The following is an 18,593-nucleotide window of genomic DNA, read 5'->3' on the forward strand; positions in this document are numbered from 1 at the left end:
TTGTCTATTTAAATGGAGAAAAATCGATCATAACTCCAGTAAACTGTGGAGTGCTGCAAGGATCTGTGTTAGGCCCTCTATTATTCTCAATATATATGCTGCCACTTGGAAATATTATAAGGAAACATGGAATTAGTTTCCATTGTTATGCTGATGACACTCAAATATATATTTCATCACGGCCGGATGAAAACGCTAAATTATCCAAATTGACAGAGTGTGTTAAAGCTATAAAAGATTGGATGACGCGCAATTTCCTTTTATTGAATCCAGACAAGACAGAGGTGATACTTATCGGTTCAAAAAACCGCCCACAAAACCTCTCACAATACAACTTTAACATAGTAGGATGTCCTGTTACTTTATCCTCTACAGTAAAAGACCTGGGTGTTATATTAGACTGCAACCTGTCTTTTGAAAATCATATTTCATATGTTACAAAAACAGCCTTTTTCCACCTTAGAAACATTGCTAAGCTACGTAATATGCTATCTGTTTCTGATGCAGAAAAGTTAGTTCATGCGTTCATGACCTCGAGACTAGATTACTGTAATGCTTTATTAGCTGGTTGTCCTGCATCCTCAATAAACAAGCTACAGTTAGTCCAAAATGCCGCCGCTAGAGTTCTTACTAGATCAAGAAAATTTGACCATATAACACCAATTCTATCATCACTACATTGGTTACCTATAAAGTTCCGTATTAATTACAAGGTATTGCTACTGACTTATAAAGCCCTAAACGGCTTAGCTCCAGTCTATTTAACGGATCTTCTATCGCCCTATAATCCATCGCGCTCTTTAAGATCACTAAATTCGAGGCTTTTGGTCATACCTAGGATATCCAGATCATCCAAAGGAGGGAGATCATTTTCACATTTAGCTCCAAAACTCTGGAATAGCCTTCCTGATACTGTTCGTTGCTCAGACTCGCTCTCCCAGTTTAAAACTAGATTAAAGACGCATCTCTTCAGCCAGGCATTCATATAATATTTTTAATCTTACAGTTAAATCCGGCCTCTAGTTCATAAACGCCAGAGGAGAACTGGCCCCCGACTGAGCCTGGGTTCTCCCAAGGTGTTTTTTTTCTCCATTAGGTCACCTGATGGAGTTTTTCGGTTCCTTGCCACTGTTGCCTTTGGCTTGCTCAGTTGGGGATACTTAATTTAATCAATCAATCAACAATACTATTGATCAGCATTACCAAACGTGGACGTTTTACACTAGAAACAAACACTGATGTACTATTTTATTTAATACTGTGAAGCTGCTTTGATACAATCTGTATTGTGAAAAGCGCTATATAAATAAAGTTGACTTGACTTGAAAGTTGACACTCTAACAAGCTAGGCACAGGTGATATATCACCGAACTAATGAGTGAAGTTCACAACGTAATTTCGGGAGGAGTGAACCCATCTAAACTTTCAATTAACTGCCGGAGCATATAAGCAGCCGCTCACCTTGCTCTGGCCTCACCTTACTTTGGCACCCACTGTTCTGGCACCTGCTGTTCTGGCACCCGCTGTTCTGGCACCCGCTGTTCTGGCACCCGCTGTTCTGGCGTCCCTCCTCCTCCCCAACTCCACCTGCATAATTTAGGCATCTTGCCACCATACTCATAATCTAAGCATTAGTAGTCCCACTGGGGGGGTTATCTCAGCTCGAGCTGAAGCTGCGGACAGCAAGCCGAATACGCCTAACCTTATTAGCTTAAAGATTATATGGGCAAAGGAGCGCGTGAATGAACATGAAATCAGGAGGAAGTTGTGCAAGGTCTTGTGCTCATGTTTCCCTCAGACCGTGGTGTGACAGGCTGACGAACTTAGAGAGGTTAACATTAATTTTAAACTTTTCCAGAACATTATAACCCCAACGTTTATCAGCACATTTTATGGAGAACAGCTTGTTTACTGTAGCCTTTGTAAGACAGTTCACCGCTCCGTAGGAAAATTAACCATGGTTTTGTAATCGATTACTGTTAGTATTGCCATAGTTTTCCGACTAATATCACGATTAAATGGTGGATAACATCATATCTATACTGTATAATAAAATGACAAAAAACATACCAATGTGAAACGTCCTGTGAAATCCGTTCTGGACGATCCTCTTGTTCTTTAACATTGTCAGGGTCTGAATCAGGCTCGAAATGGTTTGAAATTGACACCATCCTTATAAATATTTACACTAGAACTGAACTGAGTGTACTCTTACAATCATATAACATCATCAGGGGAAAAACAAATATATTATCCAGGGAATAACATAAAACAAATGAACAAGGTTTCAAGTATACTATACTATTATTTCTTTATTTCTTCTTTTAGAATCTCAATTAGAAAATTAAAATTACTCAATAACATTATTGTTTTTGAGTATTAAGTGTGAATAAAATACTTTCAGAGTTGCTCAATACTCTTAAATAACTGTCTCTCTAGTACAATACCAACAGCATCCCAATTTCTAAAAATAAAGATTTGTTAATCTTTTTTTATTGAGGAATCCAACAATCCAACAGTTATAGTTGCATAACTCTCATGATTCCAATATATACATATATGTATGTATGTATGTGTGTGTGTATATATATATATATATATATATATATATATATATATATATATATATATATAAAACAAAGAAGAAGAAGAAGGGAAAGCTACATGAAAACAGCACATACACAGAACCAGACAAACAAAACAAACATCTAATCTGCACAGATAATCCCTCCCTCGAGATGAAGTCCTGCCACACTAATGAGGCGGTCGATGCCCAAACTGTGCTATTGCTACCAAGATAACAGAGGAGAGGAAACCAGATCTAATCAAAACTATCCAATCTGTATCTTAACCATTTCTTCCAACCCCTGTTCCACAGGACAGCGACTGTTGTTGGCATGTTTAAAGTGAAATGAGTTTATCCGAGATTGCCAGTAATATCATCAGATATGGATCAGGCTCCGCTACACTGTAAAATATTATCAGTCCAGAATGGAAATAGCTGAGAACAGAGATAATAACTGTGCAACAGGGCGGCCTCATCAATCTGACAGAAATACTGTGTAGCTATTGTTTTACCATAGTGAGGACAAATAAATCTTAAATTAACAGAATATTTATGAATTACTATGTATGAATTAGTAATTTTATACCCTCTGTATAAATTCTATTCTTCGACAGTGAGTTATATATATATATAGTTATATTATATAGTTCAAGAGATCATCAGAAGTAAGATTTTTCTCTGCGTGAGAACCTGATGTGAGAGTGTGTGAAGAGTCTCACGCTGAAGGCCTGTGATTACACTGGACATGAGCATGTTTGTTGAGACACGGTCCTCCAGAAGAGATGTTGAACTGACCCAAGCCTCTGAGGTCATTACTAACCCCAAGGGGACGCGTCTGCCTCAGTCACTTGTCTTGTGACGTCAATCTGATTAAATGTCATAAATCCAGATGGCAGAGAATGAGTGGACATTACCTTGCCGTTGCTGGGTGTGACCGGCTGTTTCAGGCGTTCATAAACCATGATGAGAGCCAAATAATACAGTTAGGCAATATCTGTGAGAACACTGTGTGCTTCAATTAAAGCAGCACTTTAATACAGAACGGTGATTAACCGACTGGAACTACTTTATTACACTGTTTTACAGCACACCTTCCAGCCAGCCAGAGTATTCAGACAGATAATGGGAGCGCTGTATCAATAAAGGTGACTTTACTATAACACTGGAAACAGAGGGTCAAGTCAAGGATTAACTGCATTTTGGGATGTATTATAGTAGTATCATGTCCTGCATAGCTTGACCACATTATAGGGCATCTACACAAAACTGGCATCTCACGCATAAAGACATTGTGCATATTGTATGTGTATCTATCTGAGTATTAATAAACACCACAGAACAAGAGTGTGTACGGTGAAACACACACACCGCTATGGGAGCTTGTTTCCACCACACAATAAAAAATAATTGTGACTTTTTATCTCACAATTGCGAGTTTACATCTCGCAATTGTGACGTTTAATCTCAGAATTGTGTAATATAAAGTCGCAATTGTGTTATAAAGTCAGAATTGCGTGATATAAAGTTGCATAAAGTCAGAATTGCGTTATAAATTCGCAATTACGTGATATAAAGTCAGAATTGTGAGATATAAACTCGCAATTGCGAGAAACAAACTTGCAATTTACTTTTTTTTCTCAGAATGTCATGTTTATATCAGAATTGCGAGGTATAAAGTCGCAATTACGAGATAAAAACTCACAATTATCTTTGAAAATGTTTTATTCTGTGGCGGAAACAAGCCTCCGTACATCTCAGACCTCACACGACAGAGAAATAAACAGAAGTCTTTATTGAATTACAATTTTTTTATTGGCAAAGATAAACAGAGTTGTAGCTGAGATCCTCAAAATATATGTCACTCTAAAAGTATAATATTGTGAATTTCATTTGAAATATGAAACAAAAGGTGCCATAGTTATCAATCGATCAATCTATAAAAGAACAAGCGACTCTTGTTCCTTCCACTCACTCACTCTCTCACACACACTCACTCACACACACACACACACACCTAAGAGAGTTGCTTCAACTCCTGAATTTTCAGTAAAGAACTAGTACCCTAAATCATTCAGCAGTGGTGAAGTCTTTCGTTTTGTGTTCTGTGCGTTATACATTTCTCAAATATAACTAGAATGATGGTTTGTTACGGTTGTTGTCCTGGAATTTCTTTAGTCTACTTAAATAACAAATCTAGAATGATAAGGTACAGAGGTCTTCATGCCACATCAACATAAAAACAGCATAAATCACTCCGAATACAGTCAAAAACAACCATTATACGCTGTTCATCAGTTTGTTTCTGATATATAATACATAAATAGTCGTTGGCAGATACAAAAATAGCCACTATTCCGTCCCTCACGTTTCTCAAACAAGCCAGGCAACAAAACAGACACACCGACCTCTTCACAGAGGTTTATTAAATGTTAAATAGGAAACAGTGTAAAGAAATTATCCTTTAAAAAAAAATGTCCTAAATGATGTGTGCAATAAATACAAAGCGACACCTTAATATGAGGCGGTATTAAGGATATCCGAGCGCGCTCCTCTTCACTTCTCCAGGGCCTTCTGCTCCAGGGCCTTCTGTGCTTCACTCGGCTTCAGGACATACTCCTTGTACATGGAGTAGATCACTCCTGCAACACACACACACACACACAGATCAGGCTTTACAGCGGGGTTACGGGTGAAGAGGAGGATAGATGAGGATGGTTGTGTTACCCAGAGTCATGGCCCCCACCACGAAGCCCTGCGCCGCCACACGCATGTGGATCAGGTGAACGGACATCTTCATGTCTCCTCTGTTCTTCATCTTCATCAGCCTGTACGCCACGATGCCAAAGAACCCCAGCATCCCTGAACACACACACACACACCGTCACAGTCAGACCGACAGGGCCATGTCAGCGCAGTGCATATACAACAGCAAAACTGGGGAATCAGCCGATACCGATAACTTTATATTTGAAAGCCGATATATCCGCCGATAAATCCAAATTGTTATATAATTTTTGAGAGCCTGATTACAAAAGCAGAAGTCTCACCATTAAAGCCATGCCCCAAACACGATTATAATGATGCTCTCGCCTGAAAATTTGTGTATTTATTCTTTTATCCTTGTCTTTAATAATGCTTGAGATTTATATTATTAGTTAGTCTAGTTGTTTTAATGGTATTTTTAAACCACAGGCAAACGCTCCTTGTGTTAGTGTTCTTTGGCCTGTTGATTTTTGCTCATGATATTCAGATACAATTAAATGTTTCGCAATAAGACTTAATATAAATGTGAATGATATCTAAGGTTTTTTTTTACCTTATTGGAATCGAAATTAGGAATCGAGAAGTAGAATCTGAATAGTTAATATTAAACCGATACCCAACGCTAAACAGAGCGCATCTGAGCTCAGCTGGAGAAAATAATGCATTATTTATCGGCTTTAATATATCTGCCAAATTTTCTTATCGGGCCGATAATGATAACATGAAAAATTAACGATATGTTGGCCAATATATTGCGCATCATGAAGCAAAACCTTTGTGGTTTCACTTAAAACGGGCCTGGAAAAAGAAGAGGATCTCCGCTTGCGCTCGACACACCAGAGGCAGAGATAATGTGAAGTGAAGTGAGTGTAACAATACTTATGGGTAAAGAGATATAATGTGTTTATGAATAGACTATATTATTAAGAGTGAAATATGAGGGAGGAGATTTGACAGAGAGATACGGGTTGAGAGAGTTTACCTGCAGGGACAAAGGGATTCTCCTTGGCTTTTCTGATGAACTTGGACTCATTGTCTTCATATTCGACGGGGTTCATCTTGGCTAAAAGGCAAAAGCAACAAACCAAGATTTGACCAAGACACTTTACTGCAGACAAGTGTAATTAAAACATTAAATAAATGAAACAGAAAATAATAAATTGATACATATCAGCCAATTAATCAAACGTGCTAATACATTAGTCAACCTGGCCAACTGATCTGTTGAATGGGTCTTAAAGACACACTCACACATATTAAGAGATTCACTAATGAGCCATGTTATACTGTGAAACATATTACATCATCTCCTACTATTACAAAAGAAGACTATTACATCTCCTACTATTGCAAAAGGAAGGTCTCGAGGTTTATGTCACTTGTGAGTAGCAGCAAGACGAGGTTAATGACACATCCATCAAACACATGATCAACTCATCGACAGACTGAGGAAATCAGATTCAGTTCTCTGATTCACTGAGACAAAGTGATTTATGAAGGTCAAACGACGCACACAGGCCATTTAAAAAGTGACTTTACACTATTTTAACTAAATAAAGTAAATGTGTAATGAAATGTAAACAGCCATGACATTTAGATCTTATTATAAGCTTCAATTAAAGAAGATGCGACATTTCCTCAAGAGATAGTTCAGAGGTCAGATACTCTGAAAACACACAAAAATATCGTCCTATGTTATTTAAACGTATTATTTATACAAGCAAAGTACTCAGATAATAATTAAACCGTATAACGTACCTATTTGTGTGGTTTTCTGCTGAACACTGGACTGAAGCTGCTCTATGCCGGTTGAACTGCTGTGCGTGACTGACAGCGTGTACGGGAACACGATGATGTAACATATCTTACGTCAATGTGACGCAGGCAACTCTACAAAATAAAAGTCTTTTTAAAATGACTGTTCGGCGTAACTGTTAAATTAAACAACCAGACCGGTATACGTTGTATATTTTATCCCAAAAGACATGAAAATAAAATTAGACCATTGAGAAACCCATTTATTTGTTTATGAAATCATGTATTTCCATCTGAACTTTTATTTTGCAGAAATCTGCGGTTTCAAACGAGTTCCTTCCAGTGAGGGGCGTGACCACAGTCTAGGGGCGTGACCACAGTCTAGGGGCGTGACCCTCGCGTGCTGTACTCGTACGTGTAACCATGCGTGTAACGCCAGAGTTCAGGTGAGGTCAGCGTCGTCATCAACGACGGCCTGTAATTTACATTTTACCTTCAGGAAAGGGCGTTTATCTTTGTCCCAACTTGTCCTTCTTTATTGTTACATTTTTTAACTTCAGTTTTTTTTGTTAATAAATTCACATTAGGTTGTGGAGTATTATATGGATATTTCCCTGTTAAACAAATTACAAATAAATAGTATATTTACTGCATTGTTACTGCATCAACTGACTTCTGTTGATCAGTGTGTTTCATTTCTTCCACTGATGTTATAAATGAGGTTGAATACATAAATACTGTGTCTGAACTCAAATATGACCATATTCAGTGTTATTTATTTACAACATGAACATATTCAATGCGCTGCATCTGAAATGAGTCGCTAGATGGATTATAGTTAGTAAGGATGATTTAACGAAATTAAAGGATGCAAAGTCATGGTGAACAGTGCGAGAACAGGTTGTTCCCTGAGGCGAAGAGGACAGGCACGTATTTAAAGCAAATAGGTTAGAAAAGGACTTCTTCAGTTATTGTGGGTGGAGTAATGAGCACAACATGCACAACCCCATCTGTAAATATGGACTTATTAAAAATACAACAGCACCAGCTCAAACTTAAGTTGTTGACAGAAACAACACATCCGCGTATCAGTCGCATTTTATTATTACATTCAAAAATAATGTACAATATGTATTTAAAGCGAAACTGAAACTTGGCGCTAGGCTCCTCTCTTTCGGCACGAATCCACATTTTTATATATTCACATCTAATAATAAACACACGTTTCTGTGCTGGTATCTTGGCTGGTTTAGGCCTGTCATGATTCATGAATATATTCATATTCTTCATGTTCTCTGTGGTGGTCAGTTCATTGCAGCGTGTCACGGATTGACCGCACATTTAACATGGCCTTGAGTTAATACATACACACACACTCACACACACACACACAGACTGTTTACTGACATAAGAGTTTATTATGATTATCGATCGAAATGAGTGAATGAAATCCCATAGACGTGAAATCCCTGTTGTCTTGTAGTATTGTTTGTCCCATAATTTTAAAGGTCCGACTGGGAAACGGTGTCGGGAATCTTTGGTTCCGCTAAGGATTGGAATCTACCACTTATTATTTGAGTTTGGGTGTTTCAGGGACAACACGGGACAACTGTTGCACAAGAGAGTAGATTAACTATTTTGAACAGTATGACAAATTGTTTCTTCTAGACTCTCTATTTATGGGAAAATGTGTAAAGTGTTGTATGTGAGTTTGTCCCTCCCGATGGGGTAATGGTGCTGGCCGCCAGTATAACTGTGCTCGTCTGTGTTTAATGGAGGCTGCAGTGGAGAGTGTGGCCTTTGCACTTTGTACTTGTTATTTTTTGGAAAATGTGCATTTGGAATTATTGCTTTTGAATCTAATTTGGATGTTTTTGGATAAGATTTTTCCCTTTTTTGTTTAATTTTTCCATTAATGTTATATATTTGGGTTAGGATTTTTTTTTTCATGATTTTGCACGTTTGAATAAATATTCATTTATACTTTTGTATTCACTCTGTCTCTGTTTAATTGGGCCACCCATTTTTTTTGGTGCCCATTACTGGGTTCCTATTACTCAGCGACAGAAAACTATTTTTTCCATTAAGGGTCAATATTTGCCTCCCAATTTTATTTCCAGGTGTATTTTAACCTGTATAAAGCCTTTTTTCTAACCCCATCAAATGTAAGCATCATCTTTTATGTCAAATTCAATTCATTAGAATAATAAACTATTGGGGTGTTACCAATCAAATGAAACCAGTATCAGCAACATCTGCAAAAAGTGTCTCAGAAGCTGCATCTGAAGTGCTTTTGGTTACTCTTTATTTTAAGGTGTCATTGTTAGTGTAATTATACATTTAAGTACTGAGTAATAATAATTAACTACTTGTACTTACTATTGGGTTAGAACTAGGGTTTGGGGAGAGTTGCTTGTAATTATGCACAATATATCGTAATTACTGTAACGTAACGTGTAACAAGGACACTATAAAGGGTTACACTTTATTTGAAGGTGTCATTGTTACAGTGTAATTATATATTTAAGTACTGAGTTACTGTACATGTACTTGCTATAGGGTTAGGGTAGGATTTGGTTGAGGGTTAGGAATTATTTATAATTTACTGTTATTACTATGGTAAGTATATGTAACAAGGACACTGTAAAATAAAGTGTTACCAATAAAGTGTTACCGTGCTTTTCATTTACATAATTTATTTAAGGTTATTCTCAGGTTGTAGTAATGCATTTACACACGATTATGGCATGCTGTCATAATCCTATCCAATCAGACCTCAAAAGTACCACGTTTCCAAAGGAACATCTTTACACTATAACCTGTTATGAAATACATTATGCTTCATGTAATTTTGGTCAGCAGTTAATCACATGCTAGCACAAATTACAACCCTGGCTCTCTTAGGCTTTAGTTGCAAAGAAGGTGTTGCTATAGAAATAATTTGGACTTATAATAAGTAAGAGAGAGAATGGTAGTTTATATTTTAATAGTTTTTATTGTTTAAATTGTTCAAATATAAATTCATTAAAGGCAAAATATATGATTTCTACTTTGAAGTTAGTAGATGCATGTCGATACCAAGTCAGCAGACGATTCAGATAATAGAGTACTTGTTTCTAACTTTGTAATTGGCTTTGTGCGGCAATGCTTGTAACATTTATTGGACAGAAGTGTCTGCTAAATGAATAAGTGTAAATGTAAAATGTAAATAAAACATGCAAAAAAGGAAAATATTTGGAAACAATCTCATATACGGAATAAACCAAATTAGGAAGATGAAAACATTACGTCATGACAGATCTATAAATCCCCTTGAGCAAATAATGAAAAATACCATTACATTAATAATCTAAAAGACATCTTAAACACCCAAGAACATGTATCAGTGCTAGTGAAAGTAAGTAAAAGAAGATGTGTTTAAAACAAGTCAATCTACATTATGTATCCCAAACCCATAATGAAATCCTCCTGATTACAAAATCCTACTTAAATTTAAATTGTACACTCTAAGCTTAGGCATCACGACTAACTGTATAGCTAAGATGAGGTGTAGCTGTAAGAAACGGAGGAGGAGTAGTCAACACTGCCTCTGCGAGATCCACTTCTCGAGCCAGTGCGAGATCCGGTGCGAGAGCCTGGTCCTGACGACACGTTGTACGGGCTGCTTATGCCTTTAGTTGACATGGAGGTAGCCTGGAGCATCTTCATGCCATTGTTCTCCTCCACCATGCAGTTATCCATTGCCTCTTTGTATGAGATCTTGAGTTTGGTTTTAGGACAGGTGAGGTTCTTAATGTAGTTCCTCGTGTCCTGCAGCTTTTGTGCCCCTCTGCCGTCAAGCCATCCTCTTCGGATAGACTCCTCGATGCTCAACCGGTGGCCATTTTCTGGCTCTATAAGTCCACCGGTCAGGTACTGGAACTCCAGAAACCTCTGCCCTGCCTCGTAAGGCAACCACTTTTCCTTCATGGCCTCAGCGGCAGAAAGTCTCCTCTTGGTCTTCACATCCTCAAAGCCTGCATACGCCTTATGTGCTGGCTTCAGCTTGACAGCCATGTCCTCGTCAATAATGCTCTGTTGTACAGCGTCGTTCAGAGACAGTCTCTGGCCAGTGGAAGGATTGACAATTCCTCCAGTGGAAACCTGGGCTTCCAAGAGCCGCTGGGCGGTGAGGTTGTCCAGTATTCCCCGCCGCTGTGCCTCGGGGATGGTTATCTTCTCTAGGGTCTCTGAATCAAAAATGGCTCCCACGGGACTCTGGTCATCAAAAATATCAGATGGAGGGGAGAGTGTGATGGATACACTAGCAAAGCGTTTGCGGACGGTTGGAGACGATGGCGCGAGCTGCGTGGGACTACTGCACGTAGCAACATCCTCGGGACTGCTGGAGCAGATGGTGAGCTCCGAGCTACTGCTTTTACTTGTGATCAGAGCTGCAAACTCAGTGAGCGTCACAGTCCCGGCACGGTACTTCTCCAAGGTTTGTCTATCTATAATCCCCCTCTCTAGGGACTCTTGAATGTCATACTGGTTTCCAGTTTTGCGATCAACAAGCAAACGTCTGCTTCCCTCAGAAGTGTCGATAGAGATCTCCTCCCACTCGCACTCTTGTTCGGAAAGCTCCAGAAAAGTGTCGTAGTCGATCAACTCTCGGTGGAACGCTTCCCGTACGGTCATCTCTTTGCCGGTGTCAGGGTCTACGATCACCACTCTCCTCTTGCGAAGTGTGTTCTTCTGAGTGGTGCTCACCGGCTTCGGCTTCTGCTTGTCCTTCAAAGGCAAAAGGATGAGCCCAGTCTTAGGATCTGTGATGCATCGCTTTTTCAAATCCAGATACGTGAGGTTTTCATGGGTGTTGGGGTCAAAGAAACCTTTGGTGTCGTCGCCATCATACGACAAAATCTCATTCATTTCACGGTCAAAGTAGCCTTTCCTGTACGCCACTTCCACATCAATTCGATGGCTCCCTTTAGGATCTATGATGCCGCCACTGGCAATCTGAGCTTCCAGCAGTCTAATTCCATGACCTTTCTCTATGATCTCCTTCTCGATAGCTTGAAAGAGTGAGATTACGTTTCCTGTGGCAGGATCTTTGTATCCAGTCACGGCCTTCTCAGCAGAGAGTAGCTTGTCTTTAAACTCCTTTCCCACAAGAGCTCTCCTCCACGCCTCTTCCACCGTCATGCAGACATTGTTGACGGGATCAATTATGAAGCCAGAGGCAGCCTGGGCCTCCAGGAGCTCCAGTGTGGTTCCCCGTCGAATCAGACCTTCTTTCATAGCCTGGTAAAAGGGCATGACCCTATTCTTGGCCTCATCGTAGATCCCAGCGATACAATCAGAGCCACCAAGGTACGATCGGAGTCTGTACTCGATATCTTTGCCTGTTAGTTTTCCTTGGTTTATTTTATCCAGATCTGTTTGATCAAGCAAGTCGGAATCCATTAGCTCCGTGAGCGAGACCTCTCCACGCAGACCTTTCACTGTGATTTTCTGGACGCCACCGTCACTGACAGTCTTGGAAATCGCGTTCGTCTGCGTATTCTTACAGGATGCGCACGGACCCTGTTGCAACCTCCTCAGTTCAATTTCCAAAGTCTCCTTCCTTCGGGAGAGCTCTGAGATTTCCTTGTCTGAGGTCTGAAGACGACTCTTGTAGCGTTCTTCCACACTCCTCAGCTCAGCGGTCAATCTTTGGATCTCACTCAGAAAGGAGGCCCTGTCTCTCTCAACTTTGTCTTTATCTACCTCACTCTGTCTGATCTGCCCCTCTTTTAACTCGTATTGGCTTTTCCAGTACTTGAAATCCTTGGTAAGTCGATCAACTTCATCCTGGAGACGCTGCTTCTGCTTCGTCTCAGATTCCAAGGAGAGTTTGATGCGCCTGAGCTCCTCTTCATATCGCTGCTGCTTGTCTTTGTCCTGTTGCGACAGCTTCAGTTTGATCAAAAGACTATCTCTCTCTTGCACAATCTCTTTGTAGTTGGCATCAGATCGCTGGATGACCATGGAAGTCTGGAAACAGAAAGAGAAATATTTCTGATTATGATTCATTTAGAGGATTTAACACAGGAAATATTTATGTATCACACAATTAAAAAAATGAATGAAAAATGGTTAGAATAAAACAACAAAAATTAGGAGACTAGAGAAAATATGCAAAAAGATTGCAACCATGCAGTGTTATGCAGAAAACGTGCTTTCAAAGGTCATTCAAACATTATGCAGCAAAGCGTTACCCAGCAAAGCCATTGTGAAATAACTTTAAATGGTGATGTATTTTTGATTCAACTGATTTAGGAAAAAAAAAATCAGTTGTGTCGCTCATAAAAAAATACCTCCGTGAATTGCTTTTGGATTCGGGCAATTTCCACCCTTAAACTTTCCCTCTCTTTAGTCAGTTCATTGATTAGTTCCTGCAGTTCCAGCGCTCTGTTATTGCTGGTTTGCAGCTGGAACTGAATGGCAGACAATCGGGAAGCACTTTCCATGTCGATGGTGCTCAGGCTTCTCTTCACATCGTCTCGCTCCAGTCGCACGCTCCTCAGCTCCTCCTCAAGCCGCAGACGCTCCTTGGTAAGATTCTGAGTGAGGCTCTGCAACTTCTCAATCTCGCTGGTGCTCTCATTGAGTGCTCGAGTCTTCTCCTCTATGGTCTTGTAGAGGGAATCGTTTCGTTGATTGGCCTCACGGACAAGTGCCTGTTCCCGTAGAAGCTGCTGTTGCAAAGCCTTCAATTCTGCATTCACTTTGGTCAGACTCTCTAGGGTGATTCTGTACTCCTTCTGGATTCTCTCCAACTCCTCTTTAGTGCTGCGAAGCTCCAGCTCATACTTGCGTCCAGAAGCACTTTCCTGCTCTTGATGGACCCGTAGAGTGGTGATGGTAGTGGTGTATTCCCGGCACATCTGGTTCACCCTCTCTAGCTCCGTTTCCATCCTTTTCCTCTTCGTGAGGTCATCCTGACTATTCCTCTTCTCCTTCTCCAGTTCAGCCTGCAACTCGTTCACCTTGGACTGCAGTTCACCGATGCGACTCTGCAGTCTGGTGGCATTCTGTTCCAACTTGCTCTTTTCATTTTTTTGCATCTCCATCTCTCTCTTCACCACCAGGAACTCTTGCTCAGTGATCTTTAACTTGTTAATGACCTCAGTGGTTGAAGTTTGCTTAGCGAGTATCTCAGCCTGAGACTGTCTGATGCTGTGATTCTCGACCTCCATGGCTTTCCTCCGCCGGGTCTCGTCTTGTAGATTCTGGGTCAACAAGGTAATCTCACGGGCCCTTTCCTGAGCAACTCTGTTGGCCTCTGCCAGTTCCACCCGGTGTCTTGTTTCAATCTCTTCCCTTTGATGCATTACGAGCTGGATCTGTGTCTCCAGTTCCCTCTTGCTCCTGCTTTCCTCGCTCACTGAGGACCTCTGCTGAAGTGCCTCCTCTTCTGCTTTCCTCCGTGCCGCTTCTGCGTGGGAGAAGGAAAGCTTCACCTTTCTTAGTTCATCTTCCAGGTCTCTTTTCTCAGAGGCTAACCTCTCCATCTGGAGCCTCAGAGTTACAGATTCCTCATCCTTCTGCTGTGTTGACTTGAGGATACTGGTCTTGGTGATGTGGATCTCAGATTCAAAATTTTGCTTTAGGCTATTAATGTCCTGGGTCAACTGCGATCTTACCTTTGAGGTCTCAGCTTCTGCTGCACTTCGCCGGGAGGCCTCATCCTCCAGCTGTAATCTCAGCCGCTCAATCTCCCGCTCTTTGTCTTTGATGGCCCTTTCAAACTGGCTTTTGGACATGCTGAGCTCGTCCAGTTCCTTCTGTCTCTTGCGGATAGCAAGATCGTACTCCTCCTGCTGGGTGGTGTACCGCTCCTCAGCCAGCCTCCGCTTGCGCTTCTCCTCCTCAATGAGAAACGTGAGGCGGGACATCTCGTCTTGTAAGCCCTTCAGCTGATTCTGGGTGCTGTCCAGGCTTTCCTGAGTGACATTGCACTGCCTAGCCTGGGTTCTCTTCACCTCCTCCATAGACATAAGCTGCTCTTTGGACTGGGTCAGCTCCAGCCGATAGTGAGTCAGACTGTCCTCCAGTGACTTGTTCTTCCGGGTTTGATCGTCAAGGTTCTCCTTGTGACGTCTCAGATTCTCCTCCAAACACCCAATTTCAGTCTTCCATCTCTAATTAAAAAGAAAATTCCATGTTAAGTAGTGGTAGTAAACCAAAACAAATTAAATACTTAGTGAATGCAATTTAACCCTGCCAAATATTTCTCACTTCTAAGAAAGCATTTGAGCGTTGTATCTCATTCTTGTTTCCTGTTTGTACTACACTTGGCATCAGCACTACTAATATGCAGCCTTGACCCTATACCTGCTAACTTGACTCATATGTAGTGAATAATTTGTAGTGTCCTTCAATCTAGCATTGTGAAAATCCAGCTGTGGTGAAAATCCAGCTTTTTATTAGGTGTTTTTAATGTGCTTTAAGACAAAGCATGTGTAAATTCATAAGTCGACAGCATTGCTGAGTATTTCCTCCTTAAAACTGCAGTGAACCAAAGACAGTCTCAAAAACACGCTTTGAAATCGCTGGTGTTTCTGACGTCACAAACTACCTTGTAACCAATCAGATCAACGTGTGATCGTCAACCAGTGGATCTCTGAGCTGAGTGAGTGAGTGAGTGGAGGCGGGGCTCATTTGCATATTCATAGAACCGCGTATGCTAAATGAGGCAAGAGTGTCGAGTTACATTCAAGATATTTTAAGGCATGAAGATTTTTTTTTGAAGGAATGAGTTTTAAGGGATACAATAATTGACTATAGGGGGACTTTAAGAAGTATAGTAGTTTTCTCAACCACCGGTTTTACTATTTGCCACTTTTGCGCTTTGTGCACTTCACATTCACATCCATAGTCTTCAAACAAATGACTTGTAAATGTAAAGAAAACATTCTACATTATATAATTCAGAGACTCCCAAACTACTTTTTTTGTCTGTTAAACTCCAAGTACTGTTTTACTTAAATTTTAAATGTTAACCTCTTCCAAACAGTTATTTTAGTATTTTTATAGTTGTATTAATATTTTTAAAAAGCTTATATTTTATTTTCATGTTAAGGTTTTAGTAATTTCGTTATGTGCTTTTGCCATATTTGATTATTATTAGTAGTATTGCTATTTAGGCTTAATTTATTTTAATTTCAGTTCAACCTTTTTCAGTTTATTGCAAAGGCAACATTTCTAATTTTCGTTTATTTTTTCAACTAATATTTATTTTTTCAACAAATACTTTTAATAGTATTAGTTTTAGTTAACATTAAAACCCCTGCTTACAAAATCCTATCAAATAAATTCATTTATATGTAATTTGGCACTGGCATCTCATTAACTCCATGCTGTCTCGTATATTACATTATTTGGAAAATTAATTTTTTTGTCTGTTAAACTCCAAATACTGTCCCTACGTATACTAATTTTACTTACATTTTAAATGTTAACCTCTTCCAAACAGTTATTTTAGTATTTTTATAGTTGTATTAATATTTTGAAAAAGCTTATATTATAGTTTTCATGTTAATGTTTTAGTAATTTCGTTATGTGCTTTTGCCATATTTTTATTATTATTAGTAGTATTGCTATTTGGGCTTAATTTATTTTCATTTTCATTTTCACTTTTTCAGTTTATTGCAAAAGCAACATTTCTAATTTGCATTTATTTTTTCAACAAATACTTTTAATAGTATTAGTTTTAGTTAACGTTAATACCCCTGCTTACAAAAGCCTATCAAATCAATTAATTTATATGTAATTTGGCACTTGCATCTATTAACTCCATGCTGTCTCGTATATTACATTATTTGGAGAGATATATTCACAACACATCTTGTCTGAGACACAACGCTTACCATTAAGTCCTCCATGTTTTTCTGCATTTCCCCAAGGAATTTGGTGTAGTCACTTGCACGTGTCAAGAGCTCTATGTAGTGTGACTGCAGCTCCGTTGCCTTTAGTGAAACAGTTATAAGTCAGTGAAGGCATGTTGAGTACGGATACACACAAAATAAAGTTAATCAGGGGAACTGTGATGTTAAAGAGTTAGTTCACCCAAAAATTAAAATAATCATTTACTCACCCTAAAGTTGTTCTTCTGCTGAACACAAAAGATGATATTTTGAAGAATGTCAGTCACCAAACAGTTGACGGGACCCATTGACTTCCATAGTACTTTTTTTCCCCATAAATGTCCAGCAACTGTTTGGTGACCCATATTTTTCAGTATCTTTTGTGTTCAGAAGAAGAGAGAAACTCATACAAGGTTGTAACAACTTGAGGGTGAGTAAATGATTTTTGTGTGAACTGTCCCTATAGTTGAGTGCAGCATGTGAAAGGTTTGGTTACCTCCTGCCTGAGTTCAGTGGTTGGAGACTGAAGCATAGTCTTCTTGATGGGAATGTTGAGCAGCGTCTCCAATCCTGCGCTGTAGGACGCCAGCTGGAGCTCATAGTCCTGTCAAAACAGTGTTCTGGGACCCTTAGCCTTCTGCAACGTTTCTACATGTACTTGTAATAAGCAATACAGCAAATATCAGTCTCACCTTTATGGAGGCAGCACATGTGTCTGAGTCTTTGACCACATCATCCACTTTTTCTTTCTTTCCTTTTATCTCAGAATACAGCACCTGTTCATTGACAAAGTATATTTTTCTCAATAGGACATATTTTATCCATGTCAGGGTTACATAATAAAAACATTGTGTACAAAATTATTTTACTTCAGACTTTCAAACAGTTATTTCTCATTTTCATTTAGTTTAACTTGATTTACTAAAATAACTAAAACTGAAATTAAAAATTCATTTAAAAAAAACATGAGCTGATGCTCATTTTTTGACACAAAACAATTACAAAAACACATCAGCGAGCGTATTGGACTGACTTTTTGCTGTTCCAGGTGGTGAATTAAGTTTTCCAAGCTGCTGAATTTAGTAATCTGTAAGGCATCTTGCCGCTGACGTGTTTCCTGAATCCATTTGTTGATTATGGAGCTTGATTGCTTGTAGTGATTCAGCTGTTTCTCCTGTTTTTCCAGGTCCCATACCCTGACAACCAAGCAAGGAATGGATTACAACTATAAATATGCTGTGATGCTTTCTACAACAGTCGTGCATGTTGAAATTCGAGACATGTCAGAAGAAGAAGAAGCAGCAGCACCACATCTCTCCACACCTGCTATCAATCTGAGTCACAATCCTGCGCCAGCGGTCAGACATCTGTCCCACGAGCTCGGAGTATCTGGACAGGTCCACGTCACACTGATGGAAAGATTTGTCGATTTGACCGTTCCAGTGAACAGCCTTGGACAGCTCCGACTCCATAGCCTTCAAAACACCCTTCTTCTGCTCCAGATCTGCTTTCATTCTCTGCATGGCACAAGACATCACATTAAATGAGACATATCATGTGACATACTCGAGTCACAATGAGCCATTTGTGGAGACATGTGAAAAAAGCTCTCTTAAAAA

The 18,593-nt window shown here is 39.6% G+C and overlaps 2 protein-coding genes and 1 long non-coding RNA gene across 3 annotated transcripts in view; 1 reads left to right on the forward strand and 2 right to left on the reverse strand.

The window, feature by feature from the left end:
- Positions 1-4,355: 4,355 nt before the first annotated feature.
- Positions 4,356-7,198, reverse strand: higd1a (HIG1 hypoxia inducible domain family, member 1A). Its single transcript, XM_079877564.1, has 4 exons — positions 7,088-7,198; positions 6,312-6,392; positions 5,291-5,425; positions 4,356-5,205 (listed from the first exon to the last, which is right to left on the reverse strand). The coding sequence occupies exons 2-4, from the start codon at positions 6,385-6,387 to the stop codon at positions 5,120-5,122; spliced, it is 297 nt and encodes a 98-aa protein (XP_079733690.1). The 5' UTR covers positions 6,388-6,392; positions 7,088-7,198; the 3' UTR covers positions 4,356-5,119.
- Positions 7,199-7,440: 242 nt separating this feature from the next.
- On the forward strand, positions 7,441-18,370 carry LOC307161686. Its single transcript, XR_013821780.1, has 2 exons — positions 7,441-7,530; positions 18,161-18,370. It is a non-coding gene; the product is annotated as an uncharacterized lncRNA (long non-coding RNA).
- dspa (desmoplakin a) overlaps positions 8,552-18,593 on the reverse strand; it is a 36,225-nt gene continuing 26,183 nt past the window's right edge. Inside the window, exons 18-24 of the mRNA XM_079876516.1 lie at positions 18,298-18,491; positions 18,008-18,170; positions 17,667-17,750; positions 17,471-17,578; positions 16,978-17,076; positions 13,423-15,249; positions 8,552-13,099 (exon numbers count right to left, since the gene is read on the reverse strand). Coding sequence (XP_079732642.1) covers positions 10,622-13,099; positions 13,423-15,249; positions 16,978-17,076; positions 17,471-17,578; positions 17,667-17,750; positions 18,008-18,170; positions 18,298-18,491 — 4,953 coding nt within the window. The 3' untranslated portion in view covers positions 8,552-10,621. The remainder of the gene's footprint in view (positions 13,100-13,422; positions 15,250-16,977; positions 17,077-17,470; positions 17,579-17,666; positions 17,751-18,007; positions 18,171-18,297; positions 18,492-18,593) is intronic.

The sequence above is a fragment of the Squalius cephalus genome, assembly GCF_949319135.1.
Source record: "Squalius cephalus genome assembly, chromosome: 7".
Lineage (NCBI taxonomy): Eukaryota > Metazoa > Chordata > Actinopteri > Cypriniformes > Leuciscidae > Squalius > Squalius cephalus.

Coding starts and splice junctions, on each gene's coding strand:
- higd1a (XM_079877564.1), bottom strand. CDS start 6,387: ATGAACCCCGTCGAATATGAAGACAATGAGTCCAAGTTCATCAGAAAA. Junction 5,426..6,311: donor GAATCCCTTTGTCCCTGCAG/GTAAACTCTCTC, acceptor GTGTGTGTTCAG/GGATGCTGGGGTTCTTTGGC. Junction 5,206..5,290: donor GGTGGGGGCCATGACTCTGG/GTAACACAACCA, acceptor TGTGTGTTGCAG/GAGTGATCTACTCCATGTAC.